We start from the raw sequence: 27580 nt of genomic DNA on the forward strand, positions 1-27580 counted from the left end.
TAGTGTTTGTGCTTGTTTGCACGTATTTGCTATCCCTGTTAAAATACTAGGAATAATGAAGTTTCAGTTTAGCATCTGAAGAAGTATGACAGAAACAAAACCCGTAATAGGTACTGCAAATGCTTCAGGGTAGGGTTTTAGGAGACTTAATGTGTGTTGCCCTTTGTGTTTCTTTTATGGCCTGTTAAGAACCACACCTCTCACTACCTAAACAATGTCATCAGGAAGAGGAGCTGGAAGCCACAATGTTTTACCAGATCTCTGTGCAAAGGAGTGGCAATATTTGCGTATTTGATGATGCACTGTTGACATTTTCTACTATCTGCCCTCACACTCCCGGCAGCAGGGACTGTTCCATGAGTAGATCTACTTGATAGGAAAAACAGAATTTAAGCATGAAGTAAAGGGAGAGGCATCGCTTCTTGTTAGAGATTCAGTCCCACTAATATGACATAACTTATGTTTTTCCAAGAAAAGGATAAAATAAGATTTTCTGCTCATTGATGGAAGATAGGGAATGAAGGAGTGATCTGTAGCCGAGTGACTTCATTCACATATTGGCCTCTGAGAGTGGAAATTGGAGTCTATATACAGAGTATTCTTTAGTTAGTCAAGTAAAATTGAGATATTTACTTTACTAATGAACAGGTATGAGAATTTGAGAGTGCAGGTATGGGTAAGAGACTCTCTTTTAGAAGGACTTTTAGTTTCTTATGGAAGCTGAGCAACAGAATAACTATTTTTATTCCCCTTGTCTGATTCTTTGTTTGTCATTAAGATTATAGACAACAGTTATTTTCCTCTCCAAAATGGCTTTTTATTTTTATTCATTTATTTATCCAAGTGGGAAAAAGACTTCCTTCTGCCCTTTTGAAACTAGTAAGTTAAAAAACAATAATGCAAAACTTTACTAACGTGTGGGAGCAATTGCTGTTGTGAAGAAGTGAATGAACAACAAGTATATTATTGCTCATAGACTGAGAGACTCTTTGCTCTGAAATGAAGAGTCTGTGGGTGCTTTGCAGACAAGTTTTCTGCCTCCCAGGCTGCTCCCATGCTGCTATTAGCAAAGTATTTTCTTCTTCACTCTCTTTTGCAGTTGCCTGAGGGAGAGTCTATTGATAATCTGATTCTAAGCCCACAGGCTGGAAAACAAAGCCACAAAATGTTTTGCAAATTAAATGCTTTCACAAATTATTATTATTTGTATATGTAACAATTTCTTACTTACCTGAGACGCTGTGACAAGCTGCGGCTGGAAAACATTACTAATGAATGTGGGGAGAATGCCAGCTTCTGTGTGGAATGCTGATTGGTGAGATTTTGCTGTTCCTATCAAATGAGTAAAAGTGAATTTGGCTGTTGATGACATGTAATAGGCTTTCCCATAAGTCATGCAAGAAGAGGAAGCTCACACGAGGTGGAAATATTTATTTTAAAGAAACTATTCAAATTGTTAGAAATTGTGGTTGGCTTATCTTCTGAGCTGCAGTTTCTGCCTGCAGAGCACAGTTAATTTCTGGCCGGTGCAGAGCTGGCTGGCAATAACTACCTGAGCACCAATTAAAACAGGTAGGCTTTCTAACTTGATATGAAACCAACTGACCCTATAATTTCTCTTTATTTTTAGCTTTTTATAAGCTGTAGTAAAGGTGATTAAATATCTTCCACTTTGCAATTCGCAGTCCTACTCTAGAGTAGGCAATGATATGCTTCCGGGCAGAATTCTTAACGTGGCAGAGATGGAGTTCTGCAGAGTTAGCAGAGCAAGCAATTTCTTTTACATCTAATTACAGGAACAAAAGAAGTTTGGGCACTGTTTGGTGCAATTTGGTTGCATTACTGACCATTTTTTTATGTCCTAGTTAATACAAAATTATTTTTAAGAGTTATTTTTCCACAGGAAGCCATGAAGAAAACAGAAGAATGTGAGCAAGAAACTGAGAAGCTGAAACAATTCCTAAAGAATCACTTGGCTGAAAAGTCACATGAATATCAGCCACAGACTCAGAAGGCTTCTTGTCCAGAGGTGGGTTTCATATCTTGCCCTAAATTTATGACAACACATAGCACTGAGAAATAGTAGTGTGCTTTCACTTCTTGCTCCAGTCAAGCAGGCAGTTGAATACTGTGGTGTGACTATACATACATGAGTTGCTGTATACCAAGAGATATAATTAGTATTAGCTTCAAGTTGAGTGTGTGTTTGATATCACTGATTTTGATGTGTTATTTCTACCTGAACCAACTTCCAGTGAAAATTAAGTGCTGTTGTCAGCTGTTGTGGTGAAACAATATGCAACACTGATTGCTTGCCTGCGCTTATCATCCTGCTAACACAGCAGCACATGTTAACTGGGGTAGCATCTTGGGATAGTACATAAAGAGAGCGCCGTATCCCTTTCTGATCACTCCCCATGCAGAGGTACTTTTGATGATTCCGGTTAGGGTTAGATCTTCTAGGTTCCTTTCCATTCCTTGTCCTTGCTGACATGCTGTGTTTTCATCAGCTGGTAACAGATGCTGTTTTTTTGCCAGCAATTGGCTTCTTTCTGTAATGGATGAATTGCTTATTTAATGCAAAAGTAAGAAGTGTTTTAAAGACAGCACTGCAGAAGTCAGGAAATGACTAATTAAGTTTAATAAGTATTTTTATGAAGTGCCTCTGAGATGCTCAGCTTTTTGCAGTCAGTAGCAATACAGCTAATAAACATACATTGTACTTATTAAATAACTATAATTAGTATTTTCCTAAATACATAGTTGTTCTGCTCTCAGGTGTTTGGATGTTGGATGCTAGTACTAAGCATGACTCACTTCCTGGCTCTTGTTTTTGTCTTTGAGCATAAGATTTTTGTTTAAGCTCTCTTGTTTTAGAAGATCTGTTTCACCATTGTAGCATTTCATTGATAGATATGGCACTGGAATTGCCCTTCTTATTGAGGGGCTTCAAATGAGGAAGTTGTGTCAGTAATGATTTGGTTTCTTGCCTACTTAAGTTTGCAAAGCAATAGCTGATATCTGTAGTATAAAGTCTGCTCTTGCCATAAAACAAATAGGAATATTGTTCTTAGCAGACATTTATAAGGTGGTAAATTATCATAGATGGTCACTTCTTCATTCCAGTGACTTTTTCTTGCTTTAACCTTTGGAAGATTTTGTCTTCTGTTTTCCAGTGTATGAAAGGAAAAATAATTGTTGTCTGAGCAGAGTTTCCACAGCCTTTGAAAATCTGCTGGGTTTCTTGCCTGCACCCTCCTAGTCATGCAGCCACACTAGTGTAACTGCACTATGGAAGAAGCTGTAGTTGAGACAAAATCCAGCAGTCTTATTGCTTTCATGTGTCACAGATTATTACTTGCTAAGCATTATTCACACCATGATAGAGCGAACCCTGGAATCAGTGTCTTTATAATTTTAAGCCTAGCATCAAAGCTTGCTCTGATGGACAGACCCCATTCTGCAGTGGGCTATTTATCTGCTTAGTTTTCTAATCAAGCCATAGTACTTCAAAGAGCTTTAGCACTTTCAGTAGTGAAGGAGGTGAGACATCTTATTCCTTGCCCTATCTTGGTCTATTACCGCTTCTGCTTTCTTTGCTTACCTGGAAAACAAGTGATGAGGAAAGACCCTAGAAAAGGGCTCTGAAGGCAGAACACTGACTGGTGTAACAGTTATGAACAAGGAGGGAAGCCAGACAGATTTGTTTCCTGTTTGTTAATGCAGGGTTATTTGGATTGTTGTTTAGACCCTGCAGAACATTAAACATGTTCCTTGTACTTTCTGATGGACCATATCTCCCAGTGTCACATTCTAAGACATGGGATAATTCTTGTCCCTAGCTGTGTTACTGAAACCATTCTTTTTTTGTTGTTGTTTGCTTCTTTTAGCTCAATTTCTGCAAAGAAGACTCAGCCCTGAATTAAACCCTAGCTATATTTGCCCTCATCTAAGCTATCCCAGTTCTTCTGTGTCAGGTTTCCACAAAAGGTGGTTGAAAGTAATATCATCTGCTTTGACTCACTGAGTAATGTAACTCAGCTACATTCCCTCTGTCCTGAGGGAAACTCATATTCCCCTGGCTATGCAAGACCTCGTTTGATTCATTTATCCAGCCTTTCACATTTCCTTCCAGACTACCAGCTTCAGCAGTACAGGTGGCAAGCGCCGTCCTGAGCAGAATCTGTTGCTATTCTTTTGCATGTATCAGGACGTTTCCTGCAGTGACAATGGGGAACTGTCCCAAAGCTATGAAAAAGGGAAGAGGGCAAATAGACCCGCTCTCAGTAAGATGCACGGTGTCATTTATTGCTTTATCTCTTGTTTTTCTAAGAAGAATGCATACTTACAGATGTTGTTGCTCCGTAGGGAGAAATGGAAGCAATAAAAGAAGAAATCATCAAGCTGTGCCAAAGAAAGGAAGATATCCTTACCGGGATGAAGAATTCAATGTCTGAGCTTCACCAGCGCTTACAGGAAGAAGTACCTGAACCAGGAGATGAGCCCACAGCATCTGTGTTTGCGCAGACTGACTTGATTGGGGCTGTTTCTGATGTGCAGGTGAGTGGAGCACCATTTCTGTGATCACTTGCCCAGGAGATGAAGAGGGAAAATATGAAGCCCTACTTTATTCAGAAGCAGTGGCCTTTTAGAGCAGAGCATCCCTGCAGCTGTGAAGCAAAGTTACTTCTCTCTTTTTGTGCTTTTAAATGATCCCAGGGAGACTGGGTATGATACATGACTAGGAGAAGGCAGGAAGGAGGTGTGCCTCGGGTTATTTTTTTGCATGAGGTGATTGAACGTGGAGTTCACACTAAACAGTCAGCAGCAAACTGCTAGATGCACAGTACTACTGATGATGATCAGTCGTTGTGGATTTTTCAGTAAATTCAGCAAAATAAAATTTATCCCAGTTATATCTGTGATGTCAAAATGTTACAAAGTATTGAAATATGTTGAAATGTTTCTTTTAGTGTTCAGGCAAAAGAGCAGAGGCTTTTACTGTTTAATTGGGCTGCCTCTTTTGTGTATCTTGTAGCTGAAGAAGAGAGGACTGATGTCCCTTCTGCCCTGTTTAGATGAGGAGTCAGAAGACTCTTCCCACAGCAAGGTGAGTTTGGTATGTGTCTTACATATACAGCTATATATGTAAGATAAACTAGTTTGCTACAGTGAAGATATGAAATAATTTAGAGTAAAACAAAACCAACTTTGTTACAACAAGAAAAAGTACAAAGAAACTGCACTTGAATAAATGTCAGTATTACACAGTAACTCATTCTGTGATGTGTGGTCCTGTGTTTGATGGGATTACTTACACAGTAACACCTCCTTTATGCATGTGTTAGCAGCAAACATGAGCCTGAAAAACAAGATTTAAAAGTGGGTTTTCTTTCAGACAAAATCAGAAGAAATGCTGGTTAGATTGTAGCCTGGCTACCCACTCTTTTTTGGTGTGTTTTTCTTTACATGCTGGACTTGGGGTTATTTTCTTTTGATTTTAGTGGACAGGAAAAGAGAGTGATTTGGTGGTGAGTTTTGGGTTTGTTTTATTCTTTGCTCGGGCATAGCATGAAAAAACAGAGGGTACGCTTGAGGTCTCTGGAGTGTCATCCAGCTGTTGTTCATCTGGCAGAGCCATAAAGCAAGAGAAGAGCTGAGATTTGGAAAACACAAGGTAGATAAACAAGGCAGAAAGAGAGCTAAGTGTTAGTAAAGGTTTGCTGTAATTTACATTGCCTGAAGGAATACCTGAGCTTTGTATTCACAAGCTAATGCTGAGTTGTTATTACTTTCAAAGGGAAGTACTGCAACAGAAATAGATGTGAGCTTCTGGCCTTCATTAAAATACAAGGAAAAGCATAAGGAAGACAGTGCAACCTCTTGGTCTTCTGGAACCTTGTCAGATGGTGGTGCTCAGGTAATGAACTCAGATTTATTTCAACAGGGCAGGAACTCATCTTCGTGGAAAGAATTTACAGAAGTTGTAGGTAATGCTGAAGTCTTTGAAGTAAGTGAACAAGGCAGTAATCCTCTAAATATTTCCACTGTTGCCTCTTTCTCTACAGGATGCTGTGGAGATAGTGCAATCATGCAATAAAGATGATAAGGAATCGTTTTTGCAAACTCTGCAGAAGACAGAAGGCACTGGCACAGGTCATGAAAGTCAGACCGTGGTGAGTTTGAAAACCTAAAGTAGGCTGAACAAGGTGATCTACTGTATAACCCAGCTACTGGTACTGATATGATAATGGTACTAGAGTTTGTGGCAAGATTAATGATACGGTAGGATAACAACAGCCCTTTATGGGCTTCTTCACATTGATCCTTTGAGTGAAAATGATTGTGTTCTGATCTGCTCCTTGAAAATTAAGTTTTCTAGGAAACAAGATGGAGTACTGTCAGGAAAAAAAAGATGCTGGCATTCACAAATGAGTGAGTGGAAGGATTAAGATCTGCATCGGCTTTAAAAATGAGTCTGCCACCACCATGTCTGTCAGCCTCCTGTCTTCACGGAAGCCCACAACCTGTTGAACCCTGTGATAGATAAGCTCAGCAGAGCAGTGTTTTGAGGTCGACACAGCTGCTCTGTGTTATTTGCAGAGAATGTGGTCAGGCTGTGAGCCACAGTTCTCCTCTGCTCCTGCAGAGAAGGTTGTTCTTCCTCAATTCATGCCAGGCAGCAAAAAAGCCTTACAATACTGCAAAACCTTTTCCATTTCAGTGTTTTATTGCTCTGTGCCATTTCCACGTGCTATATAGCTCCCATTAGAAACATTATTTCTTTTCTGCTAAGTGATTTATTTACAAGATCAGCTACTATTTGGAGAAAGGAAGACATTTATTTTAAAAATGCTATATTCACTTTTTTCCCCTTAGAGATGTATTGAAGCCTAGAGGTATGTGGCGTTGATTATATTCATGTTCTCCATTTAGAGCTTAAGTATACGCTAACATTAATTTATTCCCACTATCTTGGTGATTGCTAAATGATACAATTTCATTGCTCCTGCAATGTTTTCCCTCCAAATTCAGTTTTAGCAGCCTATAGTACAACATAGAATTCAGAAACGTGTTTGAATTATTACTTGTCAGGTAAGGTTTGGTACCTGTCCGCTCCATGTCCTTTATGATCTCACTCTTAGAACATGAACTCTTAGAACACGATCTCAGATGTGTGCATGAAGCTGAACATTGCATGAGATACTGGTTTGTTTTATTCATCTGATTTGGCTGCATATCTGAATTTCTGTTTCTGTAAAGAGAGGGGATGGAGTTTTCTGCAGCAGCGTTATTTACCTGGGGAAGGGCAGAGCATCCCATAGATGAAAGCTAAATGCTTCTGTGGGCATGTGTGCTCTGTTTAGTACTTGGTTATTTTTTGGCATTGTCAAAATAGGTTTACTTTAGTGGACCAAAATGTTTTGCAGTTCCACTGGAATAAAAAAAGAAAAAATATATATTATATATTTTACATATATATAAGATATATATATACTGTGCCCAAACTGGCGAAATATATTTAAATGTTGAATTAGAACAAACAGGCTGAAAACTAAAGCCAAAAATTTCAGGTGGAAGTTGAAGTAAACTGGTACTTCTGTATGTTCAATTGCATGTACCTCAACAGACTTTCCTGTTTCAGAATATGTACTTTCAGTCTATTTCCTGCATTTAATGACACTGCTGCAAGGTATCTGAGAGGGAAATTAGAAATGTAATGATCGAAGTAAGACATTGATAACTGAAAGGATGCATTTTGGTGCTCTCATTTTAGCACAAGGTTAATGCACTATGACTGACCATCTCAGTGTGTGTGTATGCTCTGGAGCTGTGGGAGCGGTACAGGTGGTTTTCAACAGAGGTGTTGCACTTCATTTACTCGTTAACTTCTTTTATTTGCATATGGATATATAGACCTGTGCAGGCTTCTAAGCAACTGCTGGTATCTCCAAGCACTTTAGACTTTTCCTTATTGCGGAAGTATGCAGTACTGCTTCTTAAAGCTAAGCAAGCAAGAGAAAAGAATTACGCAAGATAGACTTGAAAATACACACTGTATTTCTGTGTGAGGTAGAGCCTGAATAAAACTCATTTGGCTATTGGAACAAAATGCGTTCAAGGAACTACTAAACAATGCACAACAGCCTGCTTTGCAGCTTTAAACTGCATGGCTGTTCCATCCAACTCCCACAGCAAAACACCTCTCCTCAGGGGAGAACTGGTTAATGGTGAGTCATGGTGCTTCCTGTGGCTCAGGTATACCTGTGCAGATGCAAATTGTGCCTGGAAACCTGTTACACCAGATCCTGGATTGCCTGCCTGCTAAATCTTCCTTCCTTTTTTCTTTTATCTTTAATTATTATTTTTTTTTAAACTGAAGTCCGTGACAGGGTTGTTTGGGAGCCCTGTGAATGTGAAAGTTAAATGTTTCTCACCGGTAAGGGGTGGGGAAAGAAGGGAAAAGAGAGAAGGAAAGGAAGAAAGAAAGCAATGGGTAGATAACCACGTGTTTTTTTTTTCATGTGCTTTGCTTCAGAGTGGCACGTTGCCTCCTGTCCCCAACGCCACCCAGGGCTCTCAAGGGAAAGAGGGAGACCCAGAGGAAGCAGTGGATGGTGGTAGGCCCGAGCCGGAAACAATCCTCCAGGCGTGCAAGGCCCAAGTTGCTGAGCTGGAACAGTGGCTAGACAAAACTAAGGTGTCCCTGGGCTCAGATCCCCACACCCCCAAAATGCAGCAGATGGTGGAACTGCAGCTTGGTGATTTCCAGGTAAGAGGGAGCAGTCTGTGTGCTGCTGGCCATCCACAAGGGCCACCCTTCCAGGGGCTTTGTGAACTCATGAAAGTTACAGTTACTGCTTCTCCTCTCCCTGCTTATTCAGCTTCATTACACTGGCAGACAGCCGGTAACTGCTCGGCTCCAGTTTCAGGTGCAGCTTTCCTAGGGCTCAGTTAATACCTGTTTTTAGGGCTGTGGGATTGTTACACACCTGCAGGACCTACACTCTGAACTCTGAGTGTTTCCACAGCTTTGTTTTTCTTTAGTTCATTTGTGAAAATATGGCTCAGCAAACTCTGCACCCTCTGTTTAAAGGCAGCTTTCCGTTGGTCTCTGTCGTGATAAATCAGTGAGAATAAAGGTTTTTTTGTTTTGTTTTGTTTAGACATTTTCACTTTTGATTTCTGTTAGAGAGATTTAAAAGACCAGAGTAAAATAGCTCCTAAACTGTAAGTTCTTTTGTACTTGAGGGCCCCAAAGCTGTCAGTGTAGGGGGAAAGGAAGACACTTATCCGCCTTGAGTAGCCTATATTTGGTTGTACTGTTGTAGGTCTAGGACCTTTTTGCCCAGGTGGCAGCAGAAGGAACAGAGTGTTTGTTCTATTTAGTGGAGATGGATGGAGGACAACAGAGCTGACATGAAGTACTGGGCTGGGTGGTAGTTCTGGAGCAGTTTTCTTTCTCTGGCACACAGATTAAAAGAAAATGTGCAGGCATGCAGCTTTGGAGTTCCCTGCAGTGCCAGGTCGATATCCTCATCAACTTGGCTGCTGAACTCTGGGAATTAAGCAATGTGAATCAGCAACCAAGTCCCAACCGTTTCCAGTGGCCAGGCTAACACATGGTACCAGTACTGTGTTTTGGTAGTTTAGATTGGATGATTGTATGTTAGGAAGGATTTCTTTACAGATGGGAAGGGCTGCTCAGGGAGGTGGACTTCTGTCCTCAGCTCCACTTGGCCTTAGGATATGCATGTCCCTCTACTTTATCACTTCATTGAAAGCCCGGTGACATTTCAGATAAAACAGTCTCAGAGGTAGTTGTCACCTTAAACTAAGCTAACAGGTGGTAAATTCATTCAGCTGAGACACAGGCTTCACCTTTTGCTGATTCTGTTGTGAAGCCAGTAGCTCCTTGCGGCGGGGTGGAGAGTTAGATATAACTCCTTAACTCATCACAGCAAGATCTGCGTCAGGTTTACCAGTCAACACCAATGATCTTGGCTACCAATGAACTTTTGGTAGCCAAGACTGTTTTTAGAACTGATGGCCTCCTTTTAAATGCCACCCTCCCTACACTAGTGACATTGTATTGTAATATGAGCAGAAGTTCTGCCATATTTCTGGTTGATGCGATTAGAAGGAATGAGAACTGGCTTCACAGCGAGCATCAGCTCAAGGATAATCCACACTTATCGTAGTTTTGCACAGTTTTAGTAGTGCCTCAGTCTCACAGTGAGGTCTGTTAAGCTCTACATCCACAGAACTTGACCCTCCCCAAGGGTGATGTAGTCAGTCTGTGCTCTGCCTTCTCCAGTGGGGTGTGTTGTCCTCTTAGTTCATCTAAATGAAGTCTGTCAGTAATTTCTGTTTCCATTTTTCATTCCTTAATGTCTGAGCTAATAGAACTTCCCACATAGAACGTCTTCTGTTTTGTCTTTGGCATTGTAATAAATGCACTTTATTATTTGTAGCAAAAAGAGACAATGTTAGAGAAAATCCAGGTAGTTTGAAGCTATTTCTAACTTTCTGTTCATTTTAGATAGGGTTAAGCATAAGCACAGTCTAAAGAATGTTATCAGGAAACAAATATTGTACTTCTAAGAATGAATAATTGACTCCTGTCACTTCTAGGTGATGTTATCACAGATTGAACAGAAGGTTCTTAGTTTACTGGAAGACGGTGGAAAAAGTGTGGGCCACCAACAGGAGGCAGAGGATCTTTCCTTGAAGCTGAAGGAAGTGAAGTGTAATTTGGAAAAAGTCCAGATGATGCTTCAGGATAAATACAGTGAAGAGCAGGTAAAGCATATGAATTCCGTGCTGAGGAAAAGTGAGAGGTCTGTAGTAGCAGAAGAGCAGTTAGAGCTCACTATGTATAACAAGGAAGGGAGAAGAGTCAATCAGAAATGTCAGACTTGTTATTTTTCCTGTTTGCATTGTGTTATGATTATCTTTCATTTGCAGTAAGTAGGGGGACTTCTAATGAGTCCTTGAGCTACATCTTTTCAGCTTGAAGTGCTCAGTGGCAGTAGTTGAGATTTTGTGATGAATGCAGGAAAAGGATAAAGACTTTTGGTGAAGTTCTTTTTGTTTGTTTTGATGATTTTTAATGCCTTCAAATTGCCATAGAGTTTGTGTTAGTATCACAGCAGACAGGCCTTAAAGCAATAACTTTCTTCAAAGAACACCTAAGTGGCATGAGCAGTGACTCAGCTTTCCAGTGCCACAGCCCCAAAGCTAGACCTGGACAGGAGCTGGATAGAAGTGTTGGCAAAAGTACCAACTGCTTTTGCAGTGCTGATTCTGTTCACAAGTGGTCCAAAACAGCTCTGCTTTTGCCATTTCCCCAGACCGTACATGGAGGTTTTGTCCTCTTGTCAAATCTGAAAGCCTTCCTGCAATGGATCTCTCTTTACAGATTCCCAGGAGGGAGAGAATTGACCCAGAGTCCCTCAAGATCGCATGCTCCAATGGCTCCAGCATGCCCCAGCTTGGCCTCACTGAACAACCATTCCTCCAGCAGAATGGTTTCCAGCACCCACAGGTAATTCTTCTGCATGACCAGGAGTCAGGTTGCTCTATGTCCACTGTGCATGTAGAGGGCTGCTGCGTATATTACCTGCTGCAGTTTTCATTGTGGGATCAAGTCTTCCAAGGGCAGGCAGCTTACACACATCTCCTAGAGGATTTGGGAAGTTAAGGAGGATGGAGAAGGGCCACCAACCCCTGAAAACTCTGAATTTTTTGTCCAAAAGGTTTGTGATCCTTACACAACTGGATGGTCTCATATCACAAAGATTCAGGTGGCATCACCCACCCCTCTGATGTCCTGTGTTTAAAGCACTGGTTTATTTTGAAATCTGAAGCTGTGTACTCAAACTGCTTTTGAAGATGGATTTGACTCAAAGGCTTTGTGAACATTCTCCCGTGGACTGTCTCAGAATGACTTTGAGGTCATTGTTAACATTATAAGGATATCGTGTGATGCTCTGTAAGCTACTGTTTTGCTAACTGAAAATCAGCTTTTTCCCCTTTCATATTCCTAGTTAGAGAAAGTGACTGAGCCTGGCTACTAAAATTGCTGAGTTTTCAATCAGTGCTCCCTTTGTAGCTACTGCATTTCTAACTCGTGTTTGAGCATCCCCCTATTTCTCTGTACAAGGATGGCATTCTGCAGCCTTTACGTTCCTTAATATGCATAACATATTTCTGACTGAGGGCCTTTGCTTTTGAAACTTTTAATAATGCTGAAATATATTCTGTAAAAATACATGTTTTTAGAAAATTGTTTGGTAGCATCATATTTCCATATTACTTGCTTTTTCTCCTGCTAGATGTAGTCTTAACTTTGCTCGCTAAACAGATTCATGTGAAACACGATTGGAAAAGCACAGTAATCATTTCAGAGCAATACCGTGCACACAGTTGATTTTTATTGTTCATTCTGCTTTCTGTTCACAGGATCTGAAAGTAAAAGCAGCAGAGCAGAAGAGCTTCATTGACTTCATTGAGTCATGTGTGGAAAAAATGCAGCTGCAGTTTGAGGATAGTGTGACTCAGAAATCAGAACCCAGGTACAAAGCAACAGAATTGCTCCCCAGATTCCGTTACGTACAACTTCCCAAACCTACAGAAACTTTGCAGTTTGGAGTGATATGTGCCTGTAGAAGTAAAACTGCAGCAGCTGGGAGATTTCTGCTATCAGCAATCTAGAGAAATTGAGTTTTGTTTATTGGACAGATTCCTTGATAGTGGGCTGACTGGAGTGTCCAGTGTCAGACTTGGTGTCAGGCAGGACTGATGCCTGCCATAAGCTGAAGCAGGCCCAACAGAGGCAAGCTGGATATCTGTTCCCAGCCATGCATTTGGTTGCATTTTGTTTTGGGGGCAGATGTAATAGAAACTAGTCCTACACAAGCAGATTTACAAATCCGATTTTGTTTATTCTACTTTAGTATTTGACATTCTAATAATTTTTTCTTAATACAGCAATGGAGAATCTGATCCAAAAAGCAAGCAGGCTGATCCCACCTTAGCTCCAAAGGACCCAACGGGTAATAAATGGCAGTATTTACAACAAGAGCTTTCCTCAAAGATGAAGTCTTCACTCTGCCAGCTTGTGGAACCTCAGGTCCGTTTAAATTCAGTTAAGCACTGTTTGTGCAGCCTGTTGGTTGGGGTGAAGATAAGTATTAGGGTATCTTCCTTGAGTCTTCATGTCATGTCTCTTCTTCATCAGATAACTGAAATCTTTGCAAGCGCTCTCTAGAAGTAATTGTTACTGCATACTGGTTTTTATGATTGTCTTTTAATTTTACTTTGAGGTAGATAATGACTCTGGAGCTGTGACTATGAAGTAGTGTGGGAACACGTAGATGAATTCTGGCAGTTAGCGTTCAGACCTGATGTTATCTGCTTAATTCTTTCAAGGGAATTAGATGAGTTATCCAGCCAGCTCCCAGCTGATTTTTATAGGTGTGGATTAAGTTCCAGCTCCTGCAAGTGAAAACATTTTGGTCAGAAGAAATTTCTAGCTTGAATTTTCTTCTGTGATTCACTGTAGTGTTCTCACATTCTCTCTGACGTATCAAAAGTGGATTTTGCACTGCTGTAAGAGAGTGCTATGCATTTATGGAGCAGACAGCAGAATTTTACTGCTTGCACAAAGTGTTTTCTGTTACTAGCAATTTTGCTCACATTCAATTTGAATGACTAGATTGATTCAACTCTAAAAGAAGAAAAGTACTACATTGAATGGAAGAATGTCAGTCAAGTAAAAGGATGAATGTCTGCTCTTACTCGGGCACTGCAGTAGACAGCAGGCCTGCCTTAATACAGGCTATAGCTTGTAGCCCCTGAAAGTAGGAATCAGAGGCTCTTTTTTTCAGTCATGCTGCAACCAGGGCATAGCCTAACAGATTTATTCTTGACAGCAAAAAGGGAACCCTGCTATCCAAGTGCTTTATATTAATAACTTAACACTTTCATTTCAATGTTGTTTAAAAAGAATGTTGTGTAGTTGCCTGTAGTCCAAACTTCATTTAAGATGTTCCCATAATTGCAATATTCTCTTTCCTGATGTCAGATTACAACAAAACTGAACATGCTGCCCCGGGGCACGTTCCCAAATGCAGGAGCCTCAACTGTGGAAGAGCTGAAAACGTACACTGTCCAGCTGGGAGACCTGAGCCAAGAAGCAAATGTGGTACATGCACAGGTAAAAATGGCATGTTTTAGCATTGCCAAAAACACCAGGAATTCTAGACACAATGCACTGTTTGGTCATTGAGAAACATGGACAGTAATCATATTACTGCAAACGGGACACACTGTAGTGTAGCTTTTGCAACAGCAGGAGTGTATAGCATACATTCAGCTTAGGATTTTGAAGAGAAGGATTCCAAGTGTCAACCATGACATTTCTGCTACCTGAATCCAAGGATGTATGGATAAGGATTGTTCCTTAGGCTCTGTTAAATGAGGATCCTGTGAATGATTTTAGTAAGTATGCAATATGTGAGCTGACGAGGCCAAATTCTCTTGTGCTTCTTCCTGAGTTTAGAAACCTGTAAAATTACATCCACTCCTAATACACTGAGGCTCACTCTTAATTTTGGCCTTGACAGCTCTGAGTATTGCATGTATATAACTGTCCCGTCTAAGACTGTCCTTCAGTATTTCATGAACTGCATTTTATTATTATTAGCTGACCAAACTAATAACTTTATGCACGCACATAAATCCTAAGTATGCCTTGGGTTAAAGTACTGAGAAATTCTGACTTGCCTTTACACAGGAGAATGTGGCAGAAGAAGTTTCTTCCAATTTGGATAAAAAACTGTTTGAGCTACTTCTGGCAATCAGCCGGTGTTTGGATAATATGGAGGAGATGTTAAACACCTCAGTCCTCTCCACCGAAGAGGCAGCTGTGCAGCAGGTTCTTTATGAGGTAGCTTTCCTAGAGCATCCAGGGGAAGGAGGAACCATGGTGGATTTCTTTTGCGAGAAAAATGTATATGGCCTAATATTTCCTCTCATTTTTGCTGGTATTACATGGGAATAGCACAATCAAGTTATTTGGTGGTGCACAGATCTGGGCCTTTTGCCTGTTAACAAATTATCAGCTCATGTACCACTGCATTTTGCAGGCATGTCTCCCTGAACAGAGACCATTTTCACTCATGTTATCTTTTTTTCCAACTCTTTAGACTCTTTCTGTTGAGCTGCAAAAACTTCACGCTGATCTGAGTGATAAAAAGGATGATCTTTTAAAGTCTATTACCTGCGCTGGTGGGAGCACAGATGTGTTCTGTGAGTGCTTTAACAACTTACAGGCATGGCTGGAACAGACTCAAGCTGCCACTGCTTCAAGGAGCAATTCAGTGAAGGCTGGGCTGGATCATAATACCAGTTATCAGGTACTCCACTTCCAAATGCGCCTCTTGCTTCACAGCATTTGTTAGACTTCTCAGTGTTAATGCATTTGGGTTACAAATGAGTCATCTATAATGGTCTTCTTTTTTTGGTACTAAACAAACTTGTTTTGGTCTCAAGAAACAAATTTATTCTTCTCTTTGCAATGTTCTTTACAGAGCTGACTGCCTTATGAGCCTTGAGCACAGTAGAAAATTTACATGCAAAGTATAGACGTAACTTGGAATCCTATGTATGCTGATCTACAGGCTAAACCAATTTTCTGTGGGGAAAGATTAGGCCGGTGAAAGGTCTGTGTATCCTGTTGTCTGCCTTGTGCACTCAGGAGTGATCAGAGTTAGTGCAGTGCCAAAAGCTCTGTTGTTCTCAGAATGTATGTTATGAGACACTTCTTTTCTTGATGCAGTGTCCAGCAATGCTCTGCTTACGGCTGTGTGTTGGAGGTTGGTTTAACCCTTGGTATTTACTGTTCCTTGAGATTTTGTGCCACCTTAACAGAAGTCACAGTCTTAAAGCTGTGTTTTCCTTTCTGGAAAAAAAAAGGAGAGAAGAACTTGCTCTTTGAAATACAGTTTCCGATGTTCAGCAGAGCTCCACTGGCTCATCATTAAGTCAGCCTATCTCTGTGCTGCTGAACAGTAAAATACTTTGTTTGAAGAACACTTGGATGTTGTCTCTAAACAGCAGCAGGGCTGATACTGCTATTTCTACTCCGTCAGAATCCACGGAGCTCCATCAGTTGTCAGTAATAGGCTTATTTTCTCATTTTCAGAAAAGAAGAATTTGTTTCTCTGTATGTTTCACAGATCTTTACAGTCACAGATGATAACTGTGACAGGGAAGTCTCTTTTTTTATAAACTGACAGGGAATTTTCCTCTCTAAATTATTCATTTGAGCCCAGAACATGTAAGCTTTTTTGTGTGCTAAAGTGAAAAAAGGGCTTTTTCTGTAAGAGAAAGTCATCTTGTTTGCTGTGTAATTTTGTCTGCTTGTTACTATACTCTTGCAAGTGATTTACTTCTGACGATGGTTACTTTTTCAGAATGAAACCAGGCTACTTTATGATCAATTAACTGAGAAAAAAGCTACTTTGCAACAATGTCTGAATGCAATTCGTGGACATAATGTTTCTGAGCAGCTTCAGGTAATTTCATTTGTGGGAAGAGGAAAGCTATTGGTTCCAGCTTTCTGTGATTTACTGCTTTATGTTTTCAAAAGTTTGAGTCTCACTTATGTTTTAAGAACTAGAGAAGGAGAGAGTTCAGTATTTATCAACCCCTTTTACCTACTACATCCCAATCTATAGTTGGACTTAATTGCAGTCCTTTTCCTAACTGATGTGGAGGAACCAGTTTCCCCACAACCTCTTGGAACAAATACACAATACACCCCAGACTATGGCAGAGAAGAGAAAAAGCTACCTGAAGTGCAACACTCCACACATTATGCCTTCCTAATGTCCAAAACTCCACTTTTTGTTCACGGAAATAGGACTGCAGTATTTGTATCTACTCACTCAGGCACTTCATCATAGTGTGGTGTTTGACCAGTTATGGTTTTCTTCAACGTTTGTAGGGAATAGCAGAGAATTAAAAATGAAAAGACTGCATATCCTCCCCAGAATGCTCATCTACTTGCTGCTGGAGCAAAAAGGGGTTCCGCAAGCATTTTTGTTACTGGCTCATAGCCTTGCTTACAAGCATAATTTCTGCCAGGCTGAAAGCCATTTCAGATCCCAAGCAGAGGCTGCTGCCTTGAACATATTCAGTGAAGCAAACTCTCTTAGAAAAAGAGCATTAGCCGTACATAACTTCCCTTAGTCCGGAAAGAACACGTTTCAGTCCATCCCTGATTGAATCATTCCAATTCATGAGAAAATGGTATTTTCTCAGGCCATGATTCCTTCTAATAATGGCTGTTGATCTAGTAACCGAAACATGTTGAATGTCATACTGAGACACAAGACCTGAATTTCCTTCCCGACTGTGCCATGTGAACCCAGTAAGGTGTGTCATGGACAGTCTTGGCTGTTTATCTCATAAACTCATATTTTGTCTTTAATTTCAGAAAACTGATGCCTGTGCTTTGGAACTGCAAAACTTTGAAAACCAGGTGGCAAAACTGAGAGGTTATGGGGAAAGATTCCAGTTACCTGTCACCTTAATCCAGGAAGCTTATAAATTAGAGGTAAGCACACAGTACGGTTTCTACTTATGCAGCAAGGTTTTTCTCTGCAAGGTTTTTTAAGCATCAAAAGGTTGGGAGCTATTTTGCAGTCTGGGAATGTGCACTTGGATTTGTAGAATGAATTTCTGAATTTCATGAATCACTAAACTTTGTTCACATTGCAGGATGTTTTGGATGACATGTGGGGGATTCTGAAAGCAAAATATATGGAGCTGAATTCTTCTTCCATCAGTGAGAACCAATATGAGGACTTACTTCGTGGGTTTGCAGAGCTAGTTGCTCTTGGACAAGAGAAGATTGCACAAGATGCAAAGCAGCTGACAAAAAGCAGAGCAGCCCTGCAATCTCACCTGAAAAATCACAAGGTATGTGATTCTCATCACAGCCCAGATCTGGTCAGATCAGCATATCAAGAGCACTGTTTCCTTTAGCAGGCTTTCTTTGAGTATCATTGAGAGGAATAATTATCTCTTAGCATACCAGAAGGACTGAAGTTCATGCAGAAAACAATGCAAAGCTTTTAGTAATCCAACATAGGACCCACTAAAACAAGAAAGAGAAGTTATTACAACCTGCAGTTTTGATTGTATATTAAGATGAGGATTTCGGTTTTGCTGTGGCTTATCTCAGGACATAATGATGTGTGAAGAAAACATGTCCTTCTAATTTTTTATAATTAGATTCCTGAAGTTGCTGTCTAACAACTGGGAGCTGAGGCTTTGCTTCCAGCATTCTATGCCGTTGTGATCTGATGGAGGAAATTTAGTCATAACAGCTTTTTTCTGAAGGGAGGTTTAGATCCTCCTCTTGTCAGTCCACCATTCCCTGTTCCCAGGTGCAGTGTGTTTGATGGAAGAACCTGAGAATACACATGCATCCCCATTGTCCATCTGCTTGACAAGAAGTCCTGGCCAATGCAAAATATCTGTTACGTCAGTGCCTTGATTTAACTGCTCCATGCAGCTCAGACTCCTTACAGAATTGCTTCAGGATGCCAGGCTCTGCAGATCACTACTCTAGAGCCATAAGAATGATGTTTATCACTTGCTCACAGATTACACATAGCAAAGTAAAATGTTTGGAATGTATTTACAAAGGAAATTAAATATAGACTAGATTTACACTCCAAACTTATACACATTGATTTACAAAAGTAAAAGGACCTGTAAAAGTAATTGTTTCTGCCCTGGTTATCAAGACTTATCAGGATGCTCACACAGCCTAGGATACATTCCTAAAGTGAAATCCTTGTACTAGATAATAGTTCTTAGTGAAGAAAATCTTGATGGAAAAGCATAATCTTAAGTCCTTAAGACTTTTTCATGGTGTAAAGTATTTTGTTGAGATTCAGCTTTTTCCCAAGGGCTCAACTGAACCATAATTAAATCCAGCCCTTTGTGCCCTTCCCACTTCTGAGCCTTTAGAACTAATCATGCCTGATGACTGGAGTCATCTCCCATCCAGGTGAGAGAAACTGAATAATGGCTGGTAACAGACAGATCTTCCCCTCACACTAAACTCAATTTAAGTATTGCTAAAACTCTTCCATTTTTGTCTTCCAATATCTTTGTATTTCATATAAACTGAAGGTGTAAATGTAGATAATTTTCTTTATAAATGTATAAATGGAAACAGTGTATGCAACTCACAACTGGTTCCTAGTCTGACTGCAAAATTCTGATCCAGTTTTGATAGATCCTGAAAGTGTCTGCTTGTCACAGTGAGCCTTCTCTCTCTTCTGCATACTCCTGCCCCTGGTGCATGATTTCTCTTACATGGCAAGATTTAACTTGTTTCTTCTCAGGACTTTTTCCACAACCTCATGACTCACATGGCTTTCATGCAAGCATTTTCCAAGAAAGTGACTCCCTCTGTCCAACAAAAGAGAGAGAAATTCTGGAGAGCTCTGGTGAATGAAGTCAGATTGCTGGAGCAGAAGGCCAGTCAGTATGGTATACACTTAGAGAGCTTGTTAAAGGTAATGAGCCAAAGGAAACCCACGGTAAAAGCTAAAGGGAAGGGGTAATTGCTTCTAGGGGGACCCTTTCTACAGTGGTGATTCTTTGTCTAGTAGTTGTCCTTTCAAATCTCTGTTGAATAGTAGCTTGTTCTCTGTGTGTCAGTAAACTGTTTTTTTTCCTTGCAACACCTTTGGAAGTGGGCACTTCAATCCATTACTCTGATAGGGGTGGGCCTGCTTCACTTTGTTGCAGTAATTTTGTAGTGCCTGGACAGACAGTAGAGCCATTATAGTTCTAAAATACCGGTACTATTTTAAATTAAATATACAAGTTGTACTTAAAACACCCCCAGGGAAGTAAAAGCTGAAGCATACCTCTTTCAAATTAAATATCTTGAAGATATTCACTGGGTTATTTCATCTGTGTTAAAATCATGTCTCATGTTAATAACGTGCTAGATTAAGCATTAAGTCTGATGTAGGAAAAATGCCAGTGTGTGTAACATTAATGATGTAATTTGTTTTTTAGGAATGGACAGAATTTGATGATGAATATCTAGCATTCAGTAAGGAGCTAGAGGCACTTACTTCTATGTTTCCATCTGTGAATTTGGTTGAAGAAACAGAAGAAAGATTGATGGAGAGGATTGCACTTCTCCAGGTATCGATGTGCCTGTTTCTCTAGATGATTTTCTGCTTGAATCTGCAGGTGTGGACAAAAAAATATAATAATTAGGGTATGAGGAGAAGCCAGTTTTCAGGGCACTCTTTCCTCCCAGCCACCATCATTCAGTACTTATCCCAGCAGCATTATTCAGAAGTCTGGTAACATTTTTCTAACAAGACAGACATAGAAGCCCTGCTAGAAACAGGAGGGCAGTAGCTTTATGCTGGTGATGGTCATATGTTCAGATGAGGCAGCTAGATCTTATAGACAGCGCCCACTCATAGCCTGAAGTTTACACACAGTAAAGTACAGATTGCTTCAGGATGGTAAATAAAATACATGACAGATTAAATGTAAGATTAAGATGTTAGAACAAACAATATGTATTTTACTAGTTGTGTTTTCACATTTTAAAATGTTAATTGTTTTACAAACTTGCCATATTCTAATAGCAAATCAAGAGCTCTGCTGATGAGAAGCATGCCAGGCTTTACCAGATGGTGAAAGAAGGGAAGAAGTTGCTGATTGCTGTGAGCTGTCCGGAAATAACAAGTCAGATTGGGAAGCTGGAAGAGCAATGGTTGTCCTTAACCAAAAAAGTTGGCAACGAACTACACAGACTTCAAACATTACTCAAACTCTTGGTCAGGTGGGTTATAACTCAGGCTGCAATTGGAGATACCAGCTTGAAATAACAGTTAGAAATTGTTTTCTGAAATACTGATGGGCAATTATGAAATGATGTAGTGCCTTTTACTTTAAACTAGAAAAAAATAAAGCAGTGGTGATCAGAAAACTGACCCTTTATTACACAGCAGATCTTTGCTTTGCTTCCCAGTTTTGATTGCTGTCATTGTTAAGTCAGAGTACCTAGGTGAAAGTTAGCTGCATCGTGCTGCTACTTATATATTTGAAGTACTAACAGGTGCTGCAATCATGGTGACCGAAGTACTTTGACTCACTATGAGTGCAGGCTAGCCTTTATTCCCAAAGGCACAGTGCGCAACTCCACATGTAAATGATCCCCCTTATAGACACTTAAGACCTGGTTGAAATGCTGCCTCAATCTGCATTTCAAACCTCTCTGAATGGGAAAGATCCGAGTGTGCTCTGTGCTTTCACATGGCTCTAGCCAACTGTCAGTGCAGCACAGGTGACTCCTTACAGAAAGGGCAACTTGGAAGGTGAGAAATACATCCTAGATTCAAATAGGAGACATGTGTCTGTGTTTCCTTCTTCTAGCTACAACAGAGACTCAGAGGAGTTAAGGAAATGGCTGGATTCTGCTGAGCAGAGGATGAAATTTTGGAAGGAGCAGTCTCTCAACGTGTCACAAGATCTTCCCACCATCAGGGATAACATTGACAGCTTGTTTGTAAGTCTGATCTGCTACCAGATTGAGATGATACATCACAACTTCTAATGCACGTGATACTTTTGAGTGATTTTTATATTTACTGTGACCTAGAAGCTGCCAGCAAAGTATGACACTGAATGCCTGCATGCCTCAGGGCTACTCCATTATCTGGATAGAGAACTTTGAGGATGGGAGGCCACATAAAAACTTCCTTTAGATTGCTGGGCCTGCCTGTGTATAAATCAGAATGGGATCCTCTCATAGTTAGTTCCCAGTTACAACATATCACAGTCCAGCCAAGATCTGTTATGCACGTATAGAATAACAACAGCATGGTTTCTCTCTTACTCCTTATGCCAAATACCAGATACAGCAATTCAGCTCAGCTGACAGGCCTCTTACCAACTGAAGTGAACTCACGGAGCAGGAATGAAATCATTGGGACTGTGGGGCTGGTCAGCCAGAGTCAGGAAAGAGAAAACCAGTAGAAAAGTGTATTCTAAATTGCATTTCATGTCTTTGCCTGCTCCCTGGTGCTATACTATTATCCAGAATAATTCTGCCTTGATGTGAAATCTGACAGAGGGAGTGTTGCATGGTGGAAAAGTAAGGCATTGCAGAGATTGGATAGGTAGGTGTGAGCTGGAGATTTGAGAGCTAGGGTTGCTCCCTTGACCTCAGTGTGATTTGGAGATAGGGATATTTCTAATCCCCATGGAGCAAGAGGTAGTATTCAGCATTATATCAGGATGGGCAGAAAAAGGCCTCATGTATTGCCAGAGCATGTTGAGTTTAGATTTTCTGAACTTTACAGACTAGCTAGAATCCAATTAAGATAGTTCATCCAGTGACTGAAAACATAATTTGTCCTCTTTATCTAAATAAGTGTATAAATATTTACCTTCTCTTAAAATTCTGTCGTGCACCTCAGACATTCTCTAAGGAAGTTGATGACAAATCCTCCCTGAAGTCTTCTGTGGTGAGCACTGCCAACCAGCTCTTTCATGTGAAGCAGGCTGATACTGCAGGACTTAGGTCATCTTTGGCAAAGTTTGAGCAAAAATGGGGAGAACTGATTACACAGCTTCCAGCTATCCAAGAAAAGCTGCACCAGGTGAGGAGAAACTCTCCTACTATCTCTCAGTTCAAGTGAAGTAATTACTTTAAAGTGTTGCTACTGGGATTCAGCTGGCTGCTTTATGAGGCCTGCAAAGCAACTCTTTCTTAATTAGCTGTCTGTCTTGCTTTCAGAATATCCCCATTATACTTCATTTTAATTATTACAGTGTTTTGCACATATCTGTCACCTTTTTGGTTTTATAGGAAAGTTGGTTGCAATTAGTAATAATTTTATTTCAATTTTCCAAGTTCTCTAAGGTCTTTTAAATTTAAGTCATACTTTGTCTGAATCTCGGAGCTCACTGTAAAATTCATAGCCCCATAATTGCAATTATAATGTCTAAGCCCTTCTAAAAATACAAGATGTCATCTTTCTTGATATTTCCAACAAGTGGAGTACGGAGGATTCATTATATATTTTTTTTTTACCCCCAGCTTCAAATGGAAAAACTTTCCTCACGGGAAGCTATTGCTGAACTAATGACTTGGCTGGACCATGTGGAACAACAGCAAGGACATGAAGAACCAATAAATACACAAAACAGTGTAGCTCAAGTCAGAAGTCTTCTTCAGAAGTACAAGGTAAATGGGAAACTGAAAGTCCAGGCTTAGCTTGTAACTCTTTTTGCTGAACAGCCTGTTATATCCTCACCTTTGCACTCAGGAGGGTTCCCCACACAGCCTGTAAGGTGCCTTACCATCTTCTATTATAAAACCTTTTTGCTTCTCTGGCACAGAAAACACTGCCTGACCTGCATGCACATCATATCCATACTATGATATGGTGATTCATGCAGTCCAGTCTGTCTCACTCTTTCTCTTGCATTTCGATTATAGGATGTGTTGAACAGGAAAGCTTTGCTTCCTTACAGAGTTAGTCTCTCCATTTGTGCTGTGCTTTAGTCTGCCTTTTCACCAAGGAATACCTCATAATTTTGGAGCACTGTAGCCAGGACCCATTTAACTGGAGAACTTGGATTTTGAATATAACATTTTATCAATAGAGGACCTGCTAAGAAAGAAGGAACAGATCTATGACCCTGCAGAGAGGCTGCAGCAGACCAATGACTATTTAGGTGCTGAAGCTCCAATGACGGAGGCTTTTTGCCCCAGTCACGGGAAGTGTTTGCACCATTCTTATGTATCTCCAGATGTCAGGGAGCCCAGTCCCAATGCACAAATCCCTACAGGGATCTATTTTACTCTGGTCTTGCAGAGCTACCAAACCTGAGCTCTGGGCTCAGGCAGGACAATGTTTCCTAGCCTGTGGTGGTGCAGTTCTCAGCTGCACACTGTGGCACTGCAACTGATCAGATTAAAACTGCTGAACTAATTGCTTTATGTTTTTGTTCCTTTTTGGTTGTTTGTTTTAATTAAACCAGGAATATATGATGGAAATGAACTTCAAGCAGTGGATGGTAGATTTTGTTAACCAGTCGCTCTTGCAAATGAGCACCTGTGATGTGGAAAGCAAGCGCTATGAGAGGACAGAATTTGCAGAGTGTCTTGGCGAGGTGAACTTGAGGTGGCACAGGCTGCAGGCATCCCTCAACAGAAAGGTGTGATTGCATTTAATTGCTTTCTGTCTCACAACTCTGATCTTGGCAATACCAGTGTCCTTTATTTTGCAAACACTCTTTCTCCAAAAACACAACACAGATTTTTATGTTTACATCCAAAGCTCTGTGTAGGAAAAAAAAGTACTTGTAGTCTCAAATTTTGTCATGGAAGGGGCAGCCCTGTTTCTGCCAACCTCTAGGTTTGTGTAAATTAGAATGTTCTGTAACTTTTAGATACAAGACCTGGAACACCTATTGGAAGATACCACCGAAAATGAGAACAAAGCACAGGCTTTATGCAACTGGCTGGAAGCACAGAGCGATCGAATGAGATCTTTACAAACCCCAGCAAGTCTAACCTCTGCACAGAACACATTAGATGACTGCAAGGTAAAATATCATATAAGTGGGTTATTATTGTACAAAATGTACGTAGCACTTCACTGAATCCAGCCTGAAGAACTGCAGAGATTTGAGCAGAAAAAAAATGTAAAGGAGGTTGCCATTTCCTAAAATACTACAGTGTAATTAATTACAGTTTAATTAGAGCATGGGAGGTTCAAGCTAGTTCTGCTGTTAGTGTGAACTGTTATTTTATGTTTTCTTCTCCTGCAGCTGAAGATGCATCTGCATCATGTTGTTGTTTCATGGTGGTTGGAATGTCGTGCAACAATATTAGAGATTGTATTTTGAGATGCCTTGAAAAGAAATAGTTTTCTCTGTCCAGCACAGTTGTGGCAAATGCTATGGATTCTGTTAGTTTGAAGAGCTCCGTAGTGGCAAAATCTTGGGATCTACACAGCCTCATTTGGAAAAGCATTAACACTATGCAAGTGTTCTAGAATGTAATCTCTCTGAGCAAACCTCAAGAATCTGGATGAACTTCAGTTTTGTTGCATTTTTCTAGGCATCAGCTCCCTCATAATTGGAACAGGTGTTGCCAGCTAATAACTAGATCCTATTAACCTGACTGTCTGTTGTTTTCATTCAGTACAGTGTTCTCTATCTTTTTACATGGAAAAAGATTTGTTCTTTCATTGCCATAGTTACGTGTCTCTATCTCATAGTAGGTTGCTATTATTCCCTGGAATATTCTGTTATACACAGAGTTGCTTGTCTCCATGAAGAACTCTAAAACATATTGGAGGTTCAGAATGAGAGAAAGACAGGGTACCTTTGGCTAATATACTGCCCTATTCACAGTGAGATGCAGTGCTAGGATGTGGGTGGCTTAAATGTTTCATTAAAATTATTTGCTCAATAAAAATGAGATCAAAATTTGATGAAGTTTTAGGGACAGAAGACTGGGGAAAGGAAGGTCGTGACTTTAAGTGTAGCTGTATAGGGAATTGCTATGGCCCAGTGTCTGAATAGTTATTATTGTTGTGTAAGGAGCATCTGTATTAAGATGAAGCCTTTCTGCATCTGGAGAGCTACGAAGTGGCCCACATGGTGGATGAGGAGTTAGCTCTTGATGTTCTCCTCCCAGTCATGATGTCCATACTGACACTAAATAGTTCTGGTTCTAGCTGCAGAAGACTGCCTAAGCAACTGCTGTCATTTTGAATTCCTATGAAGAGCTGTTTGGTATTGGGGCTAAAATGGTGGTGGTACTGTGTGGCCAAAGAGGACTGGTTTTAAGAAGCAGCGTCTATCTAAGCTCTTTACACAGAAAAGTTTTTCTGTGTTGTCATTAATAGATCTTATTTATCGTTATTATTACTGATTTTACTTATCTTCCTTCTCTCTCTCTTGTTCCTCTTTTAGGACCTAGAAAATCAGCTTGCGATTAAATCCAAAATGCTTGATGAGCTCAAGCAGAGTGTGTCTATGAATGGTAATACAGAACAAACCCCAGAAGCATTGTCTTTCAGAATAGCTGACCTGTGTGAAATGAAGGACAATGTTGTCAGCCAGGTAAATGATTTGCTTGCATTTCAGAATTCCTCCAGCACAAGCAGAGTATTTTTAATGTTAACCTTCTAAGAACTTCCAATTCAGCCTGTCCTGTACCAGAAGTTAACGGGTTTCCAAAATTAAGGAAGAAAAAAAATCTGATGTCAAAGCAGTTTGAGTACAGGGGGAGGAGGTACAGAGACCCATCTGCAGTTTAAGAAAATAAAGAAATGGCATGGATATTTTCCTGTTGTCTTATGCTTTTCTTCATGATCTGCTTCTCTACTTCGTACTCTGGTCTTCTTCATCTGCAGTATGCTCCATTTGCACTGGAGCTTTTCTGCCACCCAGCTACTTTTTCCTTTTCATAACTGGGTAGCTTCCACTGTCTTCAAACCCTACATAGTATTCTGTTGCTTCAAGGACAAGCAGGTAGATTGGTTTTCTATACAAGCTGACTCCAAGACAGTCTGCATATGTAGTTATATTAGCTTTATACTTGAAGCTGATCTTGTTTACCTAGGTGTAATTGATAGATACCAAAGATCTAATAATGACTATAGCTGAGGGTTTTAATTTGTGATAATAAGTAGCCATATATTGCTGAGGATTATATGTGATCCAGTAATTGTATTTGTAGTTAAGATACATATATACTTTTTACAAGTGCTCTGATTTCATTCCTCAAAACTTTGTGAAACTTGAATCCTTTTACTTAAACTCTTCCGTATGAGACATCAGTCCAGGATGAGGTTGCACCTTCTCATTTTATGTTTCAACAGATTATGTGGTTGTTTCTCATCTGGAAAACAGATTTGTGTGCATGTGCATGATAAAAAAAGGAAAGTTCTTCATTTCAGTGTGGAGCTGGGGTTTGAATTTGGCAGGATTAGCAGCGTAATGATTAGTGACTCTAATTATAATCACTGTGGGTCATGTTAATTTTAATATTTTATGACTTAAGTATGGAACTTACAAACTGCAGCTTGTTACATCCTAGATGTTTGCATGAGCAATGAAACGCAAAGTGCAGTCTTCTTCCTGTGTATGACTGGCCTCAGTCAGAGCCTGGTTGTGACTTCAAATACATGGCTAAGGAGATGTACTACCTTGCTTGTACTATCTGTTGTTTGATCTTGAGACTGTGAGTCTGTGGCCCAGAGACATTTCATGAGCATGTCTTTCTGTCTTCATTGTGTGGGCAGTAAATTTGCTGCAGACTACAAAAAGCAATTAGAGATTCTTCCCACCTACACCATGATTCAAATGAGAATAATGTTGATTAATCCATCTACTCCTGCGTGCCTGGAACTGTGATACTATGATATGGTGATTCACACAGTCTATTTAGCGTGCGCGGTGGTTTGGAAAAGCTTTCATCTTGTGTTGAGTGGAT

The 27580-nt window shown here is 40.3% G+C and overlaps 1 protein-coding gene across 1 annotated transcript in view; it reads left to right on the forward strand.

Moving 5' to 3' along the window:
* SYNE2 (spectrin repeat containing nuclear envelope protein 2) overlaps positions 1 to 27580 on the forward strand; it is a 162388-nt gene that overhangs the window by 88872 nt on the left and 45936 nt on the right. Inside the window, exons 63-87 of the mRNA XM_072337588.1 lie at positions 1904 to 2029; positions 4369 to 4560; positions 5039 to 5110; positions 5801 to 5920; positions 6069 to 6176; positions 8540 to 8773; positions 10636 to 10803; positions 11423 to 11548; positions 12466 to 12578; positions 12994 to 13135; positions 14090 to 14221; positions 14801 to 14953; positions 15213 to 15422; positions 16482 to 16583; positions 17507 to 17626; positions 17791 to 17991; positions 19431 to 19604; positions 20116 to 20247; positions 20706 to 20902; positions 21496 to 21628; positions 22542 to 22724; positions 23165 to 23311; positions 24112 to 24288; positions 24523 to 24678; positions 26056 to 26205. Coding sequence (XP_072193689.1) covers positions 1904 to 2029; positions 4369 to 4560; positions 5039 to 5110; positions 5801 to 5920; positions 6069 to 6176; positions 8540 to 8773; positions 10636 to 10803; positions 11423 to 11548; positions 12466 to 12578; positions 12994 to 13135; positions 14090 to 14221; positions 14801 to 14953; positions 15213 to 15422; positions 16482 to 16583; positions 17507 to 17626; positions 17791 to 17991; positions 19431 to 19604; positions 20116 to 20247; positions 20706 to 20902; positions 21496 to 21628; positions 22542 to 22724; positions 23165 to 23311; positions 24112 to 24288; positions 24523 to 24678; positions 26056 to 26205 — 3768 coding nt within the window. The remainder of the gene's footprint in view (positions 1 to 1903; positions 2030 to 4368; positions 4561 to 5038; positions 5111 to 5800; positions 5921 to 6068; positions 6177 to 8539; positions 8774 to 10635; positions 10804 to 11422; positions 11549 to 12465; positions 12579 to 12993; positions 13136 to 14089; positions 14222 to 14800; positions 14954 to 15212; positions 15423 to 16481; positions 16584 to 17506; positions 17627 to 17790; positions 17992 to 19430; positions 19605 to 20115; positions 20248 to 20705; positions 20903 to 21495; positions 21629 to 22541; positions 22725 to 23164; positions 23312 to 24111; positions 24289 to 24522; positions 24679 to 26055; positions 26206 to 27580) is intronic.

Source organism: Excalfactoria chinensis, chromosome 5 (genome assembly GCF_039878825.1).
Source record: "Excalfactoria chinensis isolate bCotChi1 chromosome 5, bCotChi1.hap2, whole genome shotgun sequence".
Classification (NCBI taxonomy): domain Eukaryota; kingdom Metazoa; phylum Chordata; class Aves; order Galliformes; family Phasianidae; genus Excalfactoria; species Excalfactoria chinensis.